Raw genomic sequence first — 22,401 nt, 5'->3', positions numbered from 1 at the left:
AGAATTGCAATTATGATTACAACTATGTGAAGGAAAAATGCATAAAAATTAAAGACAAAAATGTACCCAAATAATAAGCTGTGTATTAAGTGGTAATAATTTGTTTGACTTTGTCTTTTCTCTATTTACTGAAGTTTGGGCAACTTGATTATATTATTTTTCATGAGAAAAAAATCAACATCTACCAAAACAAACATTTCCAGACCATTTCCAGTCAGACTTCCTATACAACATTGGTGATCAGAGTGAAGTTCATTTTAGTATAATGGGAAACCTGTTTTATATGGCCTTTCTCCAAGGTCCCCACTATCATATTGCTCCCAGGTTGCATAGCATTCCCCAGTGGAGATCTCCCTGTACCCCACAGCATCCTTTCCTGCATATTCTCTGTTACCCATTTATTTTTTCATTCATTCACTAAGAAAAGAAATCTATTAATTGCCCACTTTGAGCCAGACACTACAGATTAAAAGGTTGAGCAAGATAATACTACTCTTCTCATAAAAGATTTAACAGTGCAGTGAAGGAGATACACAGGTTAGCAACAATTTACAAAACCTTGTGATAAGTCAGTCAGCCAAGATGTAAACAAAGTACTGTGAGAGGAGAAAGGAGAAAACATCCAACTTTGCCTGGATACAGCAAGGGGGAGAGTGTCCAGAGAGAACAGCTTGTACAAAGGCAAAGAAATGGGAGAGGGGTTTTCATCTCAAAGCAGTATGAAGGCACTGGAAGGAGATAAATCTGGATGGGCAGGGATGAGATCGTGACTAGCCCTGTAAGCCATGTTCAGCAGTTGGACTTTCTCCTGAAGCCAACAGGGAACTACCATAGGGTGCCAGTCTGAGTTGTACCATGGAAAAAAAAAATCAGAGAGCCATGAAATAACCTGATCTGGGTTGAAAGCCTGAAGCAGTTAGATCAGCAAGAAGACAAGGGTTGCTGATACAAGTCAGTGTCACTGAGTAGAAGTGCCAGGACTTGGGGAAAAAATGTAATGGAAAGAATTTAAGATATCTCCCAAGTTTATGATTTGGGTGCATGTGTAGATGCCGATTCTTAAAAGAAAAAAAATAATGTGATATAGGGAATTAAACCTTTTAACAATAAAAAAGAAAGAAAAAGAAAAAAATACTCAACATACCACTTTTCCAAGCTTTCCTTTCCCCTGGAGTTTTATGATATTTTTCTATGTAAAATTTGGAGAGGGGCTTAAATTTCAAAGATCAGGTAATATGGCTTTGACAGATATGAGGTAGGTAAGAGATATCATACAATAATCATCTTAAAAAAAAACTCCTGTTTCCCCCCCAAAAGACATTCCAGCTTGAATTTTATTTCCAAAATTCTCTTTGCCTTCTTTAATTGCCGAAATCAAAGATATCAGACAAGCCTGCCAGATAACTGAGGTGCAATATGAGAAAGGATGGAGGATCTTCCTATGGCTTTGGAACTAAGCTAAAAAGAAAACCCCTAGCATTAATTTTAAAGCTCCTTCAACTGCAAAGCACCATCCCCTGGACCCAAAGTGAACACCCAAGGCCAACTACCAGACTGAAACCACAAAGTGACCATTTTAACGAAAGGCACATACAGCTAACCAGTCCCAGACTAAACCTCTATAAATCTCCCATTAACAATAACAAGTCCAGAGCCCTTTAGTCGAGGGTCTCATGCTGACACATAATGTAGCTCTGCTTAATTTTTTTTATAACATCACCCCCCTCTCCCCTTACCCCCAATCCAGTCATTTCTGTACCTGTCTTGGAGTTTCTTCTTGTGGAGGCTTACCAGATCTGATCACCCAAAGAGCAGAGCTGGTTCTTGCCTTAAAAACCAGGATGTAAATTAATCCCTCCCCTCCCCAGAAAATAAGGTAAGAACAAACAGTGAAACCTCAAATCAACACCAGCCCAAAAAGGAGAGAGAGAAAGCCTTTGAGAGATGAGTCAGCCTAGATGCTTACAATTCCGAAGGAAATCAAAGGCCTTAGAATAAACCGTTTGTCATTGCCTCCCTGCTTGAACATATAGGGCTAAACTTAAGAACAGTAATATGCTGCAGTTTTGCCAGCAAAATTGACACTGTCTTGCTTACCTTCAACCCTCTCAAGCACCAGTAGTACAAAAGACAGAAACAGAACTAGGAGAATGCCCAAACAAGAAGCAGATAGGTGGGCTGGGGAGGGGGTAAGAAGGCAGGCTTCAGCACTGTGGACAGACACAAAACAGTTTCTTGAAAATGTAATATTTTACATGTCCTCAGGCCTGAAATTCCAAACTGGACATAAAGGAAGGCTCCCCATAAGAACCAAAGTGCTAAGAGACCTCTCTTGCTTCAAAGTGTCTTCTCCTTCCCCCTTTAGTGTACCATGGCACTAGCCTGAAGTGACCATGAGATCAAAAGATGCTCAAGGAGGAATAGGAAAGCAAATCAGCTCAGTTTCAATTTAGAATTCAAGACATCTGCAAAAATCATTTTAGACAAATATCTGCACTGGGCATTGGAGATAGAGCCAAAGAGAACAGAGTTCAAAGCCAAGCTTTATCATTGCTTGCTGTGTGACTGTAGGAAAGTCAGTTGAATTCTCTGGGCCTCTTTGGCCTAGTCCATAAAATAAGGAAATGGCATAAAACCCATCTTTGTGGATGTGTGAGTTGAATGTATGAATAATGTGATATGTAGCATTAGTTTTTAATAGACATGTTGACTTTGAAGGTTCTTTGCAGAGGGCAAAGTTCTAGTTTACCAGAACACATCAGGCTTTAAAAGGAATTATTAATATGATTAGAATGTTTAATCAATGCATTGAAGCCTACTTTGTTCAATATTTTCTAAATTTGAATTACTTATTAACATAGGTAAAGCTAGCTGGGGAGACTATTGGGAATAGATCTTCACTCTTCAATTGCATCAGGGTCAAATATTTTTTCAAATCTTATAAAATTTAGAAAAAACTGGGCTGGGGATATAGTTTAGTGGTAGACAGTTTGCCTAGTAGCCATGAGGCCAGCCCTGGGTTCACTCCCCAGCATAGGAAAAAAGAAAACTAGTTAGTTTGATATTTCAATTATTATTCAGATTAAGCCTATATGTCCCAGAATTTATTTTTCTTTCAAGCTATCTAGTTTTACATTGTCAACAACAAAAGACAGTTTCATTTATATCAGTAAAAGAGCAAAGAAATTGGCTGATAGCAAGCTAGAGAATTTGAACAGAGCAACAAGGCACCCAAATCAAGTCTCCAGCAATACAAAAAAGGGGAAACACCCTTGGGTGGCATCAAGCCTGTTTCTCATGTCCTCCCAAAATGCACAGCACAGATGGAGAAACAAATTAACATTAGAAAGGTCATCCACTTCAACATTGTGAGGACGGAAATGCTCTCAACTAGGCATAAATCCACAGTCTTCACCATGTGGAAGACTCCTTTACTTCACTGCCTCCATCCAATGGTTAGGTCTGGTACATGCTCACCAACTAGTAAACACCTAGAAGAAAAAAGCAGGGTCTGCACTGACGCTGTGGTTTGAATTCCTATCAATTAGGCACTTTATGGCTTCCTCAGGATTTTGCTTCTGGCCATTGAAAGACCTTTGGAGTTGTTTGAGAAATTGATACTGCACAGGGCTGGGTGCCCAAAAGGTACTGCATCTACAATATTCAAATGTCTACAGGCAGTGAAATGGATAAAGACATCCCCATTAATATATCATAGCATGAGAGAGATCCAGGTCTGTGGATGAAAACATTTGGGCACCAATTTGGTCTGCTGATACATGACCTCATTCATCCCTGAACATTAACGAGTTAGCCTTTAAGTTGTTATCCCATAACCTTCATTTCAGCAAAAGCTGCAGATGCGGGGAACAGAATGACTCATTCTATCCATGGAGGTGGTAATGCCCCAAGACAATTAAATTTGGGGACAGTGTTTAATACGTGGTGTTAGCCCATCATGCCACAGCAGAAGCTCATAAACTACAGGTAAAAAGCCTTGGCTACAAAAAAGTTTCAGGAATTACTCAGAATATTAAATTGGTTCAGATAGAAGGAAACAGCCATCACATAGTGTAATACTTCCATTCCACAGTCCAAAAAACTGAGGCTCAAAGACAACAGGGATTGTTTTTCCAAAGGCTATAAAGCAATTGGACAACAGAGCCTGGACAAGAACCCAGTTCTCCTCAGTCTCAAGGCATTTTCTTCTGCCCTATCCACCTCTGCTCTGCATAGCTGCAAGATTCTGCATTGCTAAATAATGAAATGAAAAGAATGTACACATAATCAAAGCTAATTCCATAAAGCCAGGGGAGGTCATATCTGAAGGCAGGCAGCCACCACAAATTACAACATCTTTGTAAAATAAGTACAGTCGTCATTCTATAGAATGTGGGATGCCCTTTTTAAATTTTATTGACTAAACAAACAACTCAAGCTCAGGATGGTGAAAGGCAATCTTTATGCTATAAACATCACAAAGGATAATTTAAACAAGGAAACGTGCTATCAAATACAACAAGATGTAGATATTCTATTATCTGCAGAATGTGTCAGGGTGCATAATAGTGCTGACATCACAAGCTGTGTCATGTATATCACCCCCCCCCCCACCTTTTGGTTATTGCTTCTATTAAATTGTGGTGGAAGAAGAAAAAATAAGATGTTCTATTGGTGGGAGGTAAAAATTTTAATGCCTAATTTGCCTTATGCTTTTTCATTTTTCAAAAAGCTTTCTATATGTCCTTTATGTCCAGACCCAAGCACACAGTAGGTGTTCACTAAGTGTTCACTGGGTGAATCATAGGATTATCAATTCTGAGGGTTTGAGAGAACATAAAGGTCTGATAATTGAAACAGCTATTCATGATTCATGAGTAAATGAATCATGCCACATCATGCTCACAACAACCCCTGGAAAGGAGGGAGGTTGGCGATTATTTTCCCCCTTTTACAGATAAAAACAAACTAGGATTCTGGTGGTGTTACGACTTAGTTAAAGTTGCATAAAATGCAATGGAGGAACATGATCTGCTATTCCTGGGCCAGGTCTTGCCCTTCCCAAACTATGAAATTTCTTAATATTCATCACTAACATCTGCTGCCTGGAACTGAGAAGGTATAAGACTACCTTCCTTCCTAAGGAAATAACTACATTTTTGAGGTCTTATATATGCTGTTCTGTGACATACCTTGTGAGAGAGGGGAAGACATGTATGTGTGTGTGTGCGTGTGTATGTGAAAAACATTATATACTAATTTAACGCTCTCACCCCAACTCACCCCAATTTTGACAGCATAGTCTCCTAGAAAGCTCCAGAGATATGGACTTGGACCTGAATTCAAGTCCCAGCCTCAACACATCACATGAAAGTTCACACACTCAACTATGTGACCTGGAGTACATTATCTCACTTTTCAGAGACTCAAATTCATGACCTTAAAAAATAAGAATTGTGATACCTGCTATGTGGGGCTATGTTGAAGACTAAATAAAAGACGATTAGAATGAAAGAATTCTCCAAGGGGTACTGTGTTGTACCTAAGGTGAGGAACTGCCCCCGCCCCAAATACTTGGAAGTCAAATTAGAGAGGAAACCTGAACAAAAGTTCTATTATCTTTATGGAATTATGTATCCAGTGCTCTTGCTATAGAATGTCACTAGCCATCCTGAGAAGGCAAAAATGGGTACTCAACCACTGAGGGGGATAGGATGAACAATTTCTTCTCTGGGTCTTTTATGATCACAGATGCAAAGTAGATAAATGCAGGATCTAGGGGAATTAGCCTAGCCTATGAAATGTAGGGAAAAACCCTTTCTGGCCCACAAAAGGAAATTAATCCCCACATTTGTCTTCCTCTGTAGCATTTTCAAGCTAAAGTGTTAGGGGTGGTGGAGGGGAGGGGACAGCCACCCAGAGTGGAAAGCCCCAGTTCCTGCCCTTGGGATCTTACTGCCTGGTGGAAGGTCACATAAATGTCAAGTGTCTGAGGGACTATCAAGAAAGGCCCATGGGTCTAATATCATCCTTTTCTGAAGTAATTTAAATGTATTTCCTGTTTTGTCCCTTTAAGAAATATAAAGAAATGACTATTTCCTCATGCCCACTAGCACTGACAGACCCTTCCTCAACTGTAGGTTTTTCAGTATGCACTCAGTAAATTCCAATTCATTCTTCCCACCTTCTCAACTCCCTGCTTCCTCCCTTCAAAGCCTCTGAGACTTGCTCCCTTTCAGACACTTACACACTCCCACTCAGACACCCATCTACATGCTTGCATATTCATACCCTCACATATGTATGTAAATACACACACACACACACACACACTCCCTCCCCTCCCTCTCTTAATGTATTCACAAAAGAGAGGGGAAAAGGGGAAAGGAGACTGAATTAAAGGGTAGGTCATCAACCATTTGCCACTCCAGATCCCAACTGTGACTTCCTACAGAGTGGGCTTGAGAAAGAACAGCCCAATGGGGACACTCCCCCAAACCATCTAGACAGAGCCATGTCAAAGAAAACTTCAGAGTAAAGAAGATCTCAAAACCTGTGCCTGGAAACTTTCCCTCCATCTTTTTCTGCACCCCCCACCCTACTCACTTCTCTTTGCCTTTATATCTTTACCAATGAGCATCCAATTTTCTGCCAGTTTTCTTTTTCAAAATCCTGAGTGTCTATCATAGGGAATTGGAACTGTGGGAGATGTTTTTCACTGCAGTTTTCATGATAAGAATAATTTTTAAAACTACACTCAAGTAACCATGTTTCTAAAATACCAATATCTACCCATCTACCCATCCTCCTTCAAAATTAGACCAATGTCTTGACTATGGTGGAGTGAAAAAAGCCCAGGAGTTAGGAAGCCTGCTCAGTTATTAAGCAGCTGGGTGGCCTTGGGCAAGTCAGTGAGCATCTTCAAGCCCGAAACACAATTTATTATTATCCTGTTTATCTAACAGCACTATAAAGACGCAACCTTCACGTCTGCAGAGTCCTTGATTATTCTAAGAGACTTAGCGAACTCCAGGACACAGGGCCATGCCATTGCTATCTGAAGTTCAAAAGAGCACCCCACCACCACACACACTCTTCCAAACCTAGAGGGCCAGAGGGGGGTGGGATCTGAGCCCTTAGCCCCTTCTTCTGCCTTAAAGACAGTCCAACTCAGGCCCTTGACCTAGAGCTAGAGATTAGGGGAGGGGGATGCTCCAGACGCTTCACCCTCAGCCAGTGGGCGGGGGGGGGGGGGGGATGTGTGTGTGTCTTGGGCCTCTGGTTGCCACTACACAAGAGCACGGCCTTCAGAATGGGTTGGGTTGCACTGCACGTGTCGTGCCCCAATGTAGCTCAAAGGAGCAGCGCAGAATTTGCAAAGTTAAACAAAACCCCCGCGGCGCGAAAAAATCTACTCTCACGGCTTGCCCAGAGAATACCAGCAATTAAATCCTTCCGGCAAACTCAAAGTTTGAACCCTTGACGCGAAAGCCTGGGGGCAAGATGTTCCTCACTCAGGCCACCTCTCCCTCCCTCGCCTCGGACCCTCGCCGCCCCCTCACTCGTCCCACGGTGGGCGGCACTCAGTGCCCGGCCCCTGCACTACCTCTTGACGACTGTCCTGGTCCGGCCAGGGAATGAGTCTGGGTGACCTGCTAGTCGGTCCAGCGACGCGGCCGCCGCAGCTAGTCCTGAGACGAGCTGCAGGCGCTGTGAGCGCTTGGCTCTGCCGCGCGCAGATTCCCCCACTCCCTGTAAAGCTTTCCGCCGTGGGGTAGGGGCTGATTCATAGCAATTTTCTCCACAGAAGCCAGCTCAGTGCCTTACGCATACCTGTTTGCTGAATTCCCAGGGCTACTCTCACTACTTCTCCCCTTATTTAAAAACAATCACTGCTTCAAGATTCAGCCCGAGGGTCCCTTCAGCGTGCTCCTCTGAATTACCCCTCCCCTACTCATGCACAAGATCTCAAGTTACAGGTGAAGGAAAGATAGAGGTTGAGGTTCTGATGCATAACAAATTTACCCCAAAACAAGAGCTAGTTAGGCCCAGATCTCCTGGACCCCACCTCAGCACACGTTTTGTTATACCACATTGCTTCCTTTCCTTCCTGAGTCGTGTCATTCGAGAGCAAGGAGCATCTTTTGTTGACCCTTTGTACACAACCACTGGACTTGCCTCTCTTTCCCTGCTCCTTGTCTCCCATTCTTGACCAGGACTTATGCTCTTACAAATTCAGACAAAAAGGTCATTTTGTTCAAAGTTCAATGGGCAGCAAGAGCAAACAGTAGTTGACTTCAGAGTCCTCCATCCACCTGAATGGCAAGAATCTCAGTAACTTCCTCCAACTTCCACTCCCCCACACTAGCATCTTCCTTTTTCATTTTCTGTGTTCTGTGCCTATCTAGACACCCAGGGAAGTCAGAAAACCATCCTTTAAAAACCTCTTCCAAAAATCTTCCTTCTAACCTGCAGCCCACCTATCATATGTACAAATCACCAATTGAGCAAAAGCACATTATTTGCAAGAGATAAATATTCTCATCTGATGCAACAAGGGCAATACAGGGTTAAAAATGCAAGGGAAAGTTTGCACACACAGTTACTCCCCCTCCCAAGTGACTTTCCTCATCTCTTAAACCAAGTAAAGGGGGCAAAGGTGTCATGCGTTGTCAAAGGGGTAAGGATAGAGAAGAGAGGCAAGTAGAGAGTGTCAGACTATATAGGTGACCCCAGCCAAAAGGGAAGAAGGAAGAAAAGGGAGAGGACTGAGGGCAGCCTCTGGTGGGAGGCATACATAGCTCCTGTGGAGGCCCAGGAAAACATGAACTTCCCCAAAGACTCAGAGATGTGGCTCAGAAGGGCTTAGCTTGGAAATGCGATCCAGAAGCACAGTGGCAAGTTTCTCTTCTTTTTTAAATATTTATTTTTTAGTTATAGGTGGACTCAATATCTATTTTATTTTTATGTGGTGCTGAGGATCAAACCCAGTGCCTCATCACACATGCTAGGTGAGTGCTACCTCTGAGAGACAACCCCAGCTCCTTCTTATCTTCTTTAGAGAGAGTTTCCAGCTCTGGTAGTAGCCTTGGTGTCGCTGTTTGGGATTTAAGTACCACTCACTCACCACCATCACCAGGATGCCTTTACCCACCCCCACCCCCACCCCCAATGAAATCAGTCTTACCCCACACAGGAGTGTAATTTGAATCAGGATGGTTTCTCCTTCAATTGAAGGAGAGGATCTCTCCTTCTCCTCCTGTTGGAAATGGGCTGGATGCTGCCCCTTTATACATTTTAGAGTACCAGAAAAGGAGAGGGGGAGAAAGGGAGGGAGCAGCAGTTTGAGGCTGGTCCAATTTTTGTCTCTGGCATCTTCCCTTTCTCTCTTCTTCTCATTAGATTTTTCTGTACCCTTCCTTCTGGCCCTGGCAGCTCTACTCCCCTTCCTCACTGCAGCATCCTGCAGCCAGTTCTTCCCAAGTTGGGTAAGAGGCTGCTATTGGGGTGCACCTTTCTGGTGATGCTTCATATTTAAGGTGGATTTTTAGACTGATATGCCAGGGAAAGATTGAGTTCCAGAGGTGGGTATATCACAGGAGATGATAGAAAAATTCAGGGCTGGGGCTGTAGCTCAGCGGCAAAGTGCTTGCCTAGCATGTGTGAGGTATTGGTTTCAATCCTTAGCACCACATAAAAATAAATAAAGGCATTCTGTCCATCTACAATTACAAAAAAAAAAAAAGAAAAAAGAAATTCACCCAGGTAGCCAGCAACATATTGGTGTTGGGAGCAGCTGGGAGGTACGATTTGAACCTGAGTGTCCAGGGAGTTAATTTAGGAAGAGGACTGACAGGTGTTCACTTGGATTACAGGGATTGCCTTGGTGACATAGACAAAGACAGCATGATACATTACAGAGGTAGAACACAGAATAATGCCACGCATCAGTTCAGTTTTCTCATCTGTAAAATAGGGGAATAAATGCTCACTCCCGTAGTGCTGTGGAGAAGAGTGTGTCAAATAACATAGGTAAAGTACTGAGCACTTGCCACTGAACCCAACAAAGGAGGAGTTTGCCCAGGGTCACAAAGTAGTAGAGTCAGGATTGGAACTCTTCTCCCAAACACCCTCCACTACTGGAGTGGTGTCTTCAGCTCTACTTTATCCTCTCAGAGGGCCACCGGTGCTATCCTTAGGGACTTGGTGGAGGTGGAAGTAGGGAGGTAGATTAGGTACAGACTCCATGCATATGAATAGGACACTACCACTTGGTCTCAGTCTCAAGGGACTAAGGCTCAGGCTTCTGCCTCCTTCCCCTTATCATCACTCAGGTAATCTCTCCATGTCATCTTGGACTGATTCATTGCCACTTTAGCGCCATCTCTGCTGCCCAACTCTGAGGTGGTGACTCACCCTCTAGCTGGCCAGGGCCCCTGCCCTCCAGGAAAGAAGCTTTCTTCTTAATTGACTGCAGAAGCCTCTGCCGCAGTGAAAAATAAATGCCCTTCCAGGCAGGCTTAGAGATGGAGGGCTTTGAGGAGGAGTGGAATGGTCTCAGGTCCAAAGCCATTGCCTTTCATCCTCCTAGTGCCCAGGGTGCCACTACTGGAGTTCCCCCTCCAGGTTTCTTATAATTTTATACATAACCCTTAAGTTTCAGTGTTTACAAGGGATTTCACTCAGGACATCCCTGTGCTGCATTAGAGAGTGGTGTGTCTGGCACTGTGCTGGGTACTGGCAGGACGTAAAGTAACATGAGAGATCCCTGGCACCCAATGAGTGTTCATTGCAAGTTTACAAATATTAAGAGCACCTTGGTAAATGACGAAAGTATGCACAGGAAGGGGGTTTTGATTGGCAGCCAAATCACTCCACCAGCCTCTAATCTCCTTCCTCACCCCAACTCTTACATCTTTGTCTTTTTGATGAGGATTTCGGAGAGGGGGAGGGATTGGCCATTTGTGTGTGTTAATTGGGATAAGTACTTCTAATATGTCACCTCTACAAACCTCAAAAATACCCCGTGCCCTAAGCCAGCTAAAAATGGCAGAGTAGGATTCGAACCTCTAACTCCCAAGCCTGGGCACTCTGCACAGCACTTTATACTACGCGTCTCCAAGCAATGGGAGGGGAAGCGCTCCTCTTCCCCCATATTCCTTCCTCTGCTGTCCATTCATCTACACAGAAAGGACAAATTCTGGAGTGACCCCTTGTAGCCCGTTTACGGTGGGAGGGACCCTCAGTTCTGCCGCCAGAGGTGCAAAGATCACTCTGCCGACCACTCTGCCGCCCCCTGCCGCCGGTGGCTCCTGATCAGAGGCTTCAGCTCCGCGCAGGTCTAGGGGGCTAAGAAAAAAGCTCACCAACTGCCCTAGAGCCATCCGGTACTAGGTTTCAGATAGCCCTGCCAGATTTGGTGACGTAAGAGGGAGGGAGGAGCATTTACAAAGCCCTACTATGTGTCCAAAGCAGGAGTCCTTGATTTCTAATAGCTATTGCCTTTTACACGGAAAACGTGTTGCTATGCAATATAGTGAGCTCTCCATTAAGGGAAGTCTTCAAGCTAGAACAGGTTTCGCAAAGCGCTTGTGTGCAGAACTCCTTACTTCTTGAAACCAATAAACACCTACACCCCTTAATAATCTCCCGCTCTCTGGAGTGGGGAGGATGAAGAAGCACATCCCCTGGGGAGCGGGCAAAGGTCAAGGCAGTGATGGGGTGGGGGGGAGGGGGCAGAAGGGAGGGTGCAGGGAGGAGGAGCCTCCGGCAGGGTCGACTGTAATCTGAGTCAGGGTCCCTGCAGCGCCTGCCGGCAGATTCCCGGGACCTTCCCCTTCCGCTTTTCCTGGGCTCCAACAGGACCCTACCTGGACCCAACTTACTCCCTTTGCATGGGAATGGGGAACAAAGGGCCAACAACCCAGGTCAAAGGGAAAAGAGCATCTGTGCCCGCTCCGCCTTGCCCGCCCATCCTCCCTCCTTTCTTCCCCGCCTCCACTCCTCGCCCCCTTCTCTTCCGCCCAGAGAGAAGGCGGGGGCGGGCTGTGTGTGTATGTATGTATGCATGTACGCGTGTGTGCGCGCTCGGGTGCGGTACGTCTGTGTGTTCAGTGTGTGGACGGGTGTATATGGGGTGTGTATGCGGTGCATGTTTTAGCCCAAGTGTTTGGTGTGGTATGCATTTGGTTCGAGCTCTGGTATGAAGCATGTGCTTGTGCATGCACGCTTGTAGGTTGTATGTTTCTGCCTGATTATAATCAGTGTGACTGAGGGTGCGGTCTGGGTGTGGGTGTGTTCAATGTGTGTTTCAGGGTTTGTGATCATGCTGTGGTGAGTGTGTACTAGCTTAAGCTTGTGTGCATATGTATATTGGGTGTGTGCTTAGCCTTAAATGCTGTGTGTCAAGGTGGATTTACAGGTGGTGTTTTTTGTGCAGTGTGTACGTCCGTGAGCAAGGTATCTCTTTACGTCTATTTAAGGTGTGTATGTGTTCAAAGGTTTGTGTATGTGAGGATTCTGTGTGCCTTTTAATTGATAGTTTCAGGTGTGTGGTGCGGATGCATGTGGCGAGCATATGTGCTTGCATGGAGGGCTGAAGATGTGTGCCTTGGAGGGAGTCACACGAATGTATGGGTGCAGCGTCTGAAAGCATGGAGTTGTCCAAAAGAACCCAAGTGATCCTGCATGTGGTTGGGGGGGCTGGGTGTGGGGGACATTGCACCTGACTGGGACCAAGAAGGAGATAGGGGCCGCGACCCGAGCAGGGGTGACAGCTGGCCTGATCTCATCAATGGAAGTCTGCCCGCCCTTACCTTCGCTGTGCCCCGCAAGTTGCAAGTTCCGATGGGGCGGGGTGTGAACTTACCTGGCTGCTTAAAGAAAAGAAGAGGAGTGCTCCGCAGGAGATTTGGCCAGGTAGGGTGCCTAGCGTGCGCGTGGTGCAGGGGCTGGTGGGTGTAAGCTGGAAATATTGTTGGTCACTGACCCCCATCTCACTACCACCCCACCAGGAGATCCCAGTTTTTGCCAAGCTGAACACAACTATTTGTTCAAGGCCTGGATGTTTCACACCTCCTTGACCTTGTGTGGGGCAGATCCAGTTGCCTGGAAGCCCTTTCCCTCATGACAAATTCCCATTTTTTTTTTTTAAAGACCTAACTCAAAAGTCACAAAACTTTGTTTCTCTGTACCCTCTCCCTCCCCAGTTGAGGGCTCCCTCTTTGGGCCAGCACAATTACAGGCTTCATGCTTCTTATGACATGATCATACGTAACTGCAATTATTTGACCCTCCACTTATTTCTGAGCTGCTATGGAGAATGCCTGGTATATATTAATAGTAATCATTATGTTTCCATTTACTAAGCACTTACTGTGTACCAGGCATTATCTCCTTGAATTCTCACAATGAGGCTGTGAGGTAAATGGAGCTATAATTATCAATGTTTTACACTTCACACATCAGACTCAGAGTAGTTGAGTAACTTCCCCAAGGTCACACAGATCATAGGAGGTAAAACTGGTATTTGAACTCCAGTCTGCCATGATCCCTACACCTTTCTTCTGTACCAGGCAGCCTCACTAAGAGTCCTCTGATCCTTGCTAGACATTGAAGTCTCTATCAAATAGTGTGATTTCCCAGGGTCTTTCTTTTGAGTTTACTGACAGTACCAGGAGAACTCAGCATAATTACTTTCTCTATCTCCCAGACAGCTGATACCTTCACCACCTAATTACCTGCTTTGTGGCACCTCAGAATCTTTAGTTACTCTAGGCACTGAAGCACCTTCCTCATCTCCAGTTCTGGGAGCTCTCCTTAGGCTGGTGCTGAAAGAAAGAGCCGAGAATGGCCATTTTCTGACCACAGGATGGTAGAATTGGATATGGAGGAGAATGGAGGTGAGGGCTTGGGATGAAGGGAGGAAAGGATTTTATAGCTCCCCCAGACCCATTGTTACAGCTTCCTCATCAGAAGTTGGTATGCAGTGAATTTCAAACAGACCAGTCCTCTCTATATCAGACTGCACATCGAAAAACAAGCAGCGTCCCCCTCAGAAAAGATGACTGAATGGGCCCCATTTTGTATTATTCATCACTGAGGGGGGGGGCACTGTGCTTGCCTAATGAGACTCATGAGGCTCCAGCGCCTTCTAAGCAGTCTCATCTGAGATATTCAAATTAAAACATATTACATTTGGGGGAACACATTTATGGGGGCCATGGTATCAGCCCAGTCACAGCTGAAGGATTTCTGGAATGCCTGGCTCCCCATTCAGCTCCCAGGGAACCAGCCTAGGCTGCTGCAAACAAGTCAGGGGGTGAAGAGAGGGACAGACAGTTCAACGATAGTGAGTCACTTTGCCACTTTTCAGGGGGGAAAGTGAGAAGCACGGTTTACATTGCCACTGTTATTATTGTGCCCTTTCAACTGGCACAAATGAGCCTAGCGTAGAGATGAAAAGCAGTTGGAAAATCCATAAATCTCTCCCTGCAGCTGGGCCTGGGTCAGCACCTCATCCTGGGTGGGCAGGAAAAGCATTGCTTACCATATTATGTAGCCAAAAAGTCGTCTTTGGGGGACATAAAAGGGCTAGAGAAGCCAGTCTAAAATGTGCAGGGCACAGACTACCTGAAATCTTTGCTTTCATCACACTTACATCTCTACAAGTAGTTCATGAAAACTTTGGTATCACCCAGAATCTGGTGTCAGGCTAGTCTGATACCACCTTACTCTCCTCTGAATACACTAGCTTCACTTCCACCTCTTCATGGCACTCAGGTGAGGCCTCTCCTCTCATTCCCAACACACACACTCTCATTCCTTGGAACTTAATATTGCCACAAGTCTCTCCCTCTTTGGGGTTTAGAAATGTCCCTGTAACACAAGGATTATATGGAGAATTGTAAAGGTGGAATATGCTTTAATAACTCCCAATTACTCAAATAGAGATTTGCTTGCTTGCATCCTGAAAAAACAAGAATCTATGGGGCAGAACACGAAAATGTGAATTTCTGGAGACAGATCTTGCTTTCCCCATGAGAATAAAGCCCTGGAAAATCAGCTTCTACCTTTTTTCATGTGGGCTGAGAAAGACCATATGCTTTGGAGTGAGACAGTCTTGAGTTGGCATCCCAGCTCAATCACTTGCTGGGTGATCTTGAGAAGGTTACTTTGCCTCTCTGAGCCAGTTTTCAAATGTAAAAATGGAGATATTTAATGCCTACTTTAGAATTTCCCAGATGTCTGAAGTAGGAAAACCATGGAAAGTGCCAGATGAATACCTAACATGTATTAGTAAATATGAAAAAAAGGTTAGTTTTTTTTCTTCTCATGTAGTCCAGCGTGTCTTAACCAGGATTCTCAAGGAGTGGAGGTGACTGACTAAGCTGGTAATTTTCCTCATTACTGGTTTGTCTAACACTCTTGAAATAGCCCTTTTAGGATGATGTTTTGATCAGCCTAATGCAGCCCCGGAAGAATTGAATCTTAAGTCCAATTCTCACTCTGCAGTTTCTCCTGGCAGCATTAATGAGAACAAGGTTTCCAATGTAATACTCTGTATGGAAAAGTCTGAAACTTTTTGCTCAGTGTCCACTCTTCTACCTATCCAACTGCAGATCCAGCCTCAATCCTGCCTCCTAAATATGTGCCATTATGCTCAAGAAAAGAGGGTGACTATTTCTTTTCTCTATGACCTGTTTTTTTTTTTTTTTTTTCCCTCCTCACCTCTACCCTAGAAATTAAGGGCTCCTAAAGCCAATTTCTAGTAGCCACCAAGGTTGGGAGGTAAAGAGAATGCTGCAGTTCTGAGCAATGCTATACAGCACCTAAAATACATCTGCTAAGTTCTTATTTCTTTCCACCTAAAGAGAAAAAAAAAATCTACCCTTTGTCAAAACCACTGAAGTTTGAGAAGACCCCGACCCATGTCCCTTCCTCCCTGATGCTTTTGCTTCCCTCTAGAGACAAAAGCAAGTCATTACAAGCTAAAACTGCATTTGAGCCAGGAGTGGCGGGGAGTGGGGGGGGAGGTTAAGTAGCCATAGGGGGAGTGACTATAATCCCGGGGTGGGGGGGAGAGACTACAGAGTAGAAGAGTATGGAAATTTCTGGAAGCAAAAGCTCTGAAAGGCCATTCTTTGATGTTCCCAGTCTCTGGAGGATGACTTCAACTCCCTCTCCTTCACCCCTCTTATTTGTCCTGCATGCTAACCTCCCTCATTGACCCTAGACTCCTCTCTTCCAAATAATCTATTAGTCTTTAGGATTTAGGAATCTAAAAAAAAAATTCTCCAGCTGTTACCCTGTCGGCTGCAAAGAATGTCCTGCAGCCTCCACTTAGAGAGGGCAAATGATGGGGTAACAATGAAGGGTCAGCCACATCATCCAGGGAATATTTGGAGCAGGGCTTTAGGATATGCCCACTCCACTTAATGGGTTTCCTTCATAAGCAGGGACCAACTGGCTACCAAATATTGGGTGCCCACCCCAAGGACACCTCATGGTTTCTTAAGAGGTATATCTGAGACGTGACAGTAGCTGCCAAGACTCAAACATTCTATCTACCTACTTCTGCTGATACATGTGAGAATAGATGATACTGCCAGAAGGCAACAGAAATCATTTCCTAGTGACTCAGCCCCAGCTATGAGGACACAGCTAGGATTGCATCTCCCAGTTGAAATGTGCACTTTTTCACAGAAAGTAATATACAGATAATCAAACAGATCAAAGAGCGGAACTTAGACCCTGGGCAAGGTATCACCAATGGCATATTAACCTCCTAGTAAATGTATCTGCCATAGGTTGGCATAGTGCTAGGAGCTTTGTAAACATTATCTGTTATCTTTTAATCTCAAATTTTGAAGTCAGACAAAAAGGGATTACATTAGTTGCTCAGCTGCTTTGTGACAGGGAACAAGTTACTGAACTTCTGAGTTTGTGTCTTTAAAACAGATAACACCTTAGAGTTGTTATGAAAATAAAATTAGGTGGTTTATATAAAGTGACTGGTATTCAGAAATAGTAAATATGTGAAGAAATGGCTTTTGATAACTGTCACAGAAGGCATTTAATATAATGGCATCTATAACAACAACAACAACTATTAATTTATAAACCAGCAATGTAAACATTATTATATCACTTTAAAACAGGTCAAGTAATTGCTCACAGCAATAGTACAAGAACAGGACTGGGATTGAAACCAGCTGTCCCTCTTTCTACTCAGCATTAGGGAATACCTCATGATCATGTTTGGCTAGCCTGATGTAGTCATTGTATTTAAACTAAAACATGAAGAAAAAAAATCCTTAAACTATGTATAGTGGGATTCTAGATCCATGTATAGATTAACTGCATATCATAGGTGATAAAATTTTAAAATATTTTTAGAAAACTTAATAATTTAAGAACAAACTTCATACAGATTTGAGAAAACAGAAAAAAAAAACAATTACTATGTCACCACTTTAATAAAAGGTCTAATTTTACCTCCTTGCTGAATTTTCTTCCAGTTTTTCAAAAGTCCAAGTTTGACAGTTACACTCATACCATTTTTCCATGTCGTGTTCTTCACAGATGGTATGCCACCATAAAAATGGCATATAACAAGTGAATATGTCATAAAGTTCATTTAACCATTCCACTATTGTTGGACATTTAGGTTGTCTTAGTAGGTAAGTGGGAAAACAAAGGAATGATGTTGCTTTCACCATTGCCATATCACCCTCCGGGACCCAGTGTCCTGCTCTATCAATGCTCAATGTGCTTTCCGTCATTTGATATTTAAGCTTGATGAATGTCAGCTCCACTGCTGGAGCATGAGGTACATTTGCAAAAGGATTATTTTCTGCCAGTTTTCATCACTCAGATTCCAGATTTTATCCTCTTGGTGGGAAAGTGTGGCCTAACCTGGCAGTCTAAGCTCTGGAGCATAATGTTTTCCTATGGAGAAATGTCTTGAGGTGCAAACCACTAATTCACAAAGGAACTTTGAGAAGTCCTGCCATTGGTGAATGGAGGTCCCTGTCCGATCCCCCGACCAGGGGAGTGGGGTGTCTCATTGGCAATCTTGTCCTAGCTCTGGAAAATGACCCCGCAGCAGCTCAACCAGGCCTGGCCTCAGCAAATCGATTGGGTCTCATCTCCAAGAAAAGATCAAATTTGTATGTAAAGTGGGCCCCAGGGTCCCTTCAGCTTTAGAGTTTTGGCCGCTTTACAGAAGTCCAATTGTTTGAGGCCAAATGCAATGCCAAGAATAAACTAGGGAGAGAATTTCAAGTGGGTCAATCATGCTATCCCTTTCCCTGGGAAAGAAGGCCTTTCTGGGCCCCTATTCCTCTGAGACTTTGGTGTCTCTCCCAAATGCCTTCATATGGTTGCCCATTGCCATCATAGAGCTCCTGGGCAAGGGGAATGGGGTCGAAAGAACATTTAGAATGCCTTCACCATTCTGTGCAATCGATGATTAGCTACTCCCCCGCATCTCTGACTCCTGAGGATTTCTGAAAGGCATTTGAAGAGAAGCACCAAGGGCAATGATAGCCCCACAGAATATCAATAGTTACTAACAAAGTTATCTTTAGCATTGCATAGCGTCTTTCTGGAGAAGTGCACTATTGAAGTGGGCTATTACCTGGTCAAAATTTGTGCTCAAAGATTAAGGACTTATTTCAAAGTGATGTTATGTGACTTAAGTGAGATTATACATGTAAAGGACTGAACCTAAGGGCCCAGCATTCAGGCAGTACTTTTACATATATTAGCTGCTACTGATATGAGTAATAAAGTTGGCGCGTAGGCAGTGGTGTGCTGCAGGAGTATGAGGTGGGGGGCAGTGGGGGAGCAGATCTCACTAGACTGCAAATGCAGCAACAAATATAAGGTCTTGCACTTGGGTTCAAACACTAACTAAATACAGAATGGAGACTGAGAAGAACTTGGGTGTACTTTATTTTTAAAAAGTAGCTTTAGCTGAAAAGTAATTCCAACATCAAGTCTTTGGGAAACTGTGGGGCATGTATGTGGCTTTTGCAAGTGGTTCATGCATGTGAGATAGGTGTTGTGTTGTACATGGAAAGTATGTGATGAATGTGAAGTAGATGCATGTTTGTTTATGGCTTTGTGTGTGGGCACACATGGGTGTGGGATATGTATGTATGGATGTATTTATGGCTATGTATGGTAAATACCTTGGGTGTGGCATGAGTTTCCAAAAGAGGGAAAGTCAGTCGTCCAGGACTATATTTATAGGGGCACAGCTGGAAATCCTCTTTTGGCCAGGTCATTGGGCATTTATAACTTGGAGCATGTTCAAAGAAAAACAGCTAGATGTGGGTAGGGGCCTTGTAGTCATGTCACATGTTAAACAGATGAAGGAACTAGGGAGAGTTGGACTGGATAAGACTGGGTGAGCAGAGGGTGGGGGAATAGAGAGGGCTGGTAACCTTCCCTAGGAAGGAGAATCTTGAAGGTCAGTGCTAGGGCCAGAAGGTGGAAGCTCCCCAGATAGATCTGGGTTCAGTTTAATAGACATTTTGATTTTATATGGGACTGGGCTTCCTTATGAGCTACTGACTCCCTGCCATGGTGTTTTTCATAAAGCAGCCTTCATGCCCTTGATCTCATTGCAGTTACAACCTTGTAAGCCATGCAGAGTTGGAACGGTTCCCTTACCTCCTTTCCAAGGGTGGGGTGTTTGAACCCTAAGGCCTTAAAAGGCATTTCATCCCCCCATTCCCCCCCCAACTCATCAGGATTACAAATTTAAGAAAAATACAAAAGAAAAAATTAAATCATGTATACAGATCTCTTTCCTTTTCAGAGAACTTGTGGTCTGCCAGAGACTGTACTCGAACTAAGCATGCTGCAGTCTCTTAGCAGGTCCGACGTCATGGGTTGGTTCTCAGCGGGGTAGTAGGGCTGGCAAGAAGGAAAATTTGGTCTCTACCGAATTAAGTTGCTGAGGTCCCTCTCTCCGCCTCCCCTCCCCTGCCTGTGAGGGGGCAGAGGAAAGAAGAGACAACATCAGGTTTGGTCTATGGCCGGTGACCAATGACGCACTCTCACCAATATAGATTTTGGAGGTGGAGACTACGGAAAAACAGGTGGCTGTAAGGGCAGGTGGTGAAGTGGAGGGGGTGGGGCCTATCAAGGAGGAGTGAAGGACAATGTGGGTGGGGGTCCTAGGGAATCTCTTAAAGAAAACATCAGTCCCCTGACACTTTGGGGGGGGGGAAAGAATGTTTCAAAGATCTGCTTTATAGAAGCAGTTTCAGGAAAAAAGTGAAATGGGACCCGTATACTTACACTTCTGCTGTGATCTTTGCACACTATGTCCTCAATTGCACGGGATAGAACCAAGTACTTATCTCAAGGACCCAAGGAAAGACCCAGACTAAAGACCCCCAAGCCTCTGCCATTGGGCAGTTTGGGGTTGTGAGCAGAACCTAAGCCGTCCCAGATTTGCTGCCAAATCCTTGGGTGACCTTGGATAGGACTTTCCCATCTCTGGGCTTCAATGTCATCACCTCTTAAATGGAGGGGTTGCATTCGACGACTCTATGGGGCCCAGGCCGATATTCTGTGGTGGAGATTAGAACAGGGGAATAAACTTCGAGGCAAAGGGAACCTCAGCCTGCTTATTCAGGATCCTTTCAGGGACACTCATCCTTGGGCCCTTAGAGCCCTTGAGTTGCCAAACCTCGCTCCTGCGATTTTGGCCCCAAGGATCTGGCTGTCCCCACAGATGGCTGAGCCAGCGACTCCGCCCCCGCACTCGCCCCTCATCCCTCGGAGCCATTAGCACGATTGCTCTTGGTTCCCGGCAAAGCTGGTGATTTATGCGGGTCCTCGACGGGGCAGTCCCTCCGGCCAGGAACAATTAGCTAAAAGCCAGCGGGAAGGGAGGCAAAGGGGCAGGGAGCCAAGCCCCAGGGCGCCCAGCCGGGGCTGCAGCCCCCGGCCGCCCCCAGCCGAGCACCCCAGCCCCCCGACTCGGTGGGCCCCACTCACCACGGCGGGGGCGGGGCTCAAAGGCCGATGCGAACAGGCAATCCAGTATCCACGCCATGACCCGCTCTCAGTGCCCGGCAGCCTCGCAGCTAACCTCCGCTGCCCCGCACAGGCTCTAAGTAGCCCCCGGTGACCACGCCCTGGGCCGCACCCTGCACCCAGCTCTGAGTGTCTTGGTCACCGGACACCTCGAGCATGTCACCAAGGGGGCAGGGCCTCAGGGGAGCCCCCCCTTCCGCCGGAGGGGAGGGCCGCTGGTCCCTCAGCCCCTTCCCCCACGCGCAGGGAGGCCAAGATACAGCTCCTGTCCCAAGAAGCTCTGACTCTGAGGGCGGGACCCTGCGCTTACCCCAGGGAGCCCAGAGTCTGAGGGGAAACGCCGTCTCAGCCCTGGTGAGCCCCAAATCTGAGAGGGAGGGAAGGTTCCTGCCCCGCCAGGCACCCTCAATCGAACGCATATAAGCAGGCCTGTCCGCACAAGATACAATTTGAGGGCAAGGTGGTGCCCCTGTCCCAGGGAGCCTCAGATTTGAGGGCGAGACAGTATCCTAGCCTTAGGAACCCCCATGTTTCACGGAACACGCCATCTCCGCCCTCAGGAGGCCTAATCTAAGCAGAATTGGTGCCTTTCCCAGGAACCCCTATCTGAAGGGGAGGCACTGCTTCTGTCCTTGGGAACATTCCCATCCCACCCCCAACTCCACCTTAGAAGAGGCATCACCTCAGCTCTGAGTAGCACTAAGTCTGATTTTAAGGCACTGCTCCGTTCTAGAAGACCAAGGATGTCAGTAGAAGAAAATGATTTTTTGGGTGGGGCAGGCAACGAGCCCCAATTTTGAGAGTAATTTACTGCCCCTGCCCAAGGACTACCTTGGGCAAGAGGGAGATGCTCTCCTTCCTGAAAACTTTTAGTTTTGAGGAGATTGATCCCCAGCTGAGATAGAAGAACACAGTATTAAGCATGTATTAATGTGGGGTTCCCCCACTTGCAAGGGGGGATTCCACGGCCTATGCTTTTGCTCCAAACACTAGAATAGGAGGGGCACCAACATTTATTTTTAGAAAGAATTTGATATTTCAGTGGGGGGTGGTACTGTGTTGGATTTCCTTATAATTCTTTTATGGTATCATATTTTTAAATTTTAAATTTATATGGGGGGGGGGTACATGCCGCAACAGGTTCAGAGTCTGTGTCTCTGGTGATGGCCCTGTTCCCCATATCCTGGGGTAGAAAGTATCCACCAGAGATGGACCATATTGGATAGGAAGGGCTTCTAAAGGAAAATTCCTTTTTCTCTTCAAGCCCAGGGGTCCAAATTAATTTCTCCCCCAATTCTCTAGTTGGCAGCTGTTCAGTCGTGACTGTGTCTTGTTTTTCTCTAC

The 22,401-nt window shown here is 45.2% G+C and overlaps 1 protein-coding gene across 1 annotated transcript in view; it reads right to left on the bottom strand.

Moving 5' to 3' along the window:
* The window catches only part of Arhgap36 (Rho GTPase activating protein 36), a 28,617-nt gene extending 7,541 nt beyond the window's left edge, over positions 1-21,076 (bottom strand). The window contains exon 1 of the mRNA XM_027940051.3: positions 21,019-21,076. Coding sequence (XP_027795852.1) covers positions 21,019-21,076 — 58 coding nt within the window. The remainder of the gene's footprint in view (positions 1-21,018) is intronic.
* Positions 21,077-22,401: the final 1,325 nt, after the last annotated feature.

The sequence above is a fragment of the Marmota flaviventris genome, chromosome X, assembly GCF_047511675.1.
Source record: "Marmota flaviventris isolate mMarFla1 chromosome X, mMarFla1.hap1, whole genome shotgun sequence".
Lineage (NCBI taxonomy): Eukaryota > Metazoa > Chordata > Mammalia > Rodentia > Sciuridae > Marmota > Marmota flaviventris.
Note: the sequence above shows the minus strand (reverse complement) of the source record. Positions and strands in the feature narration are given on the sequence as shown.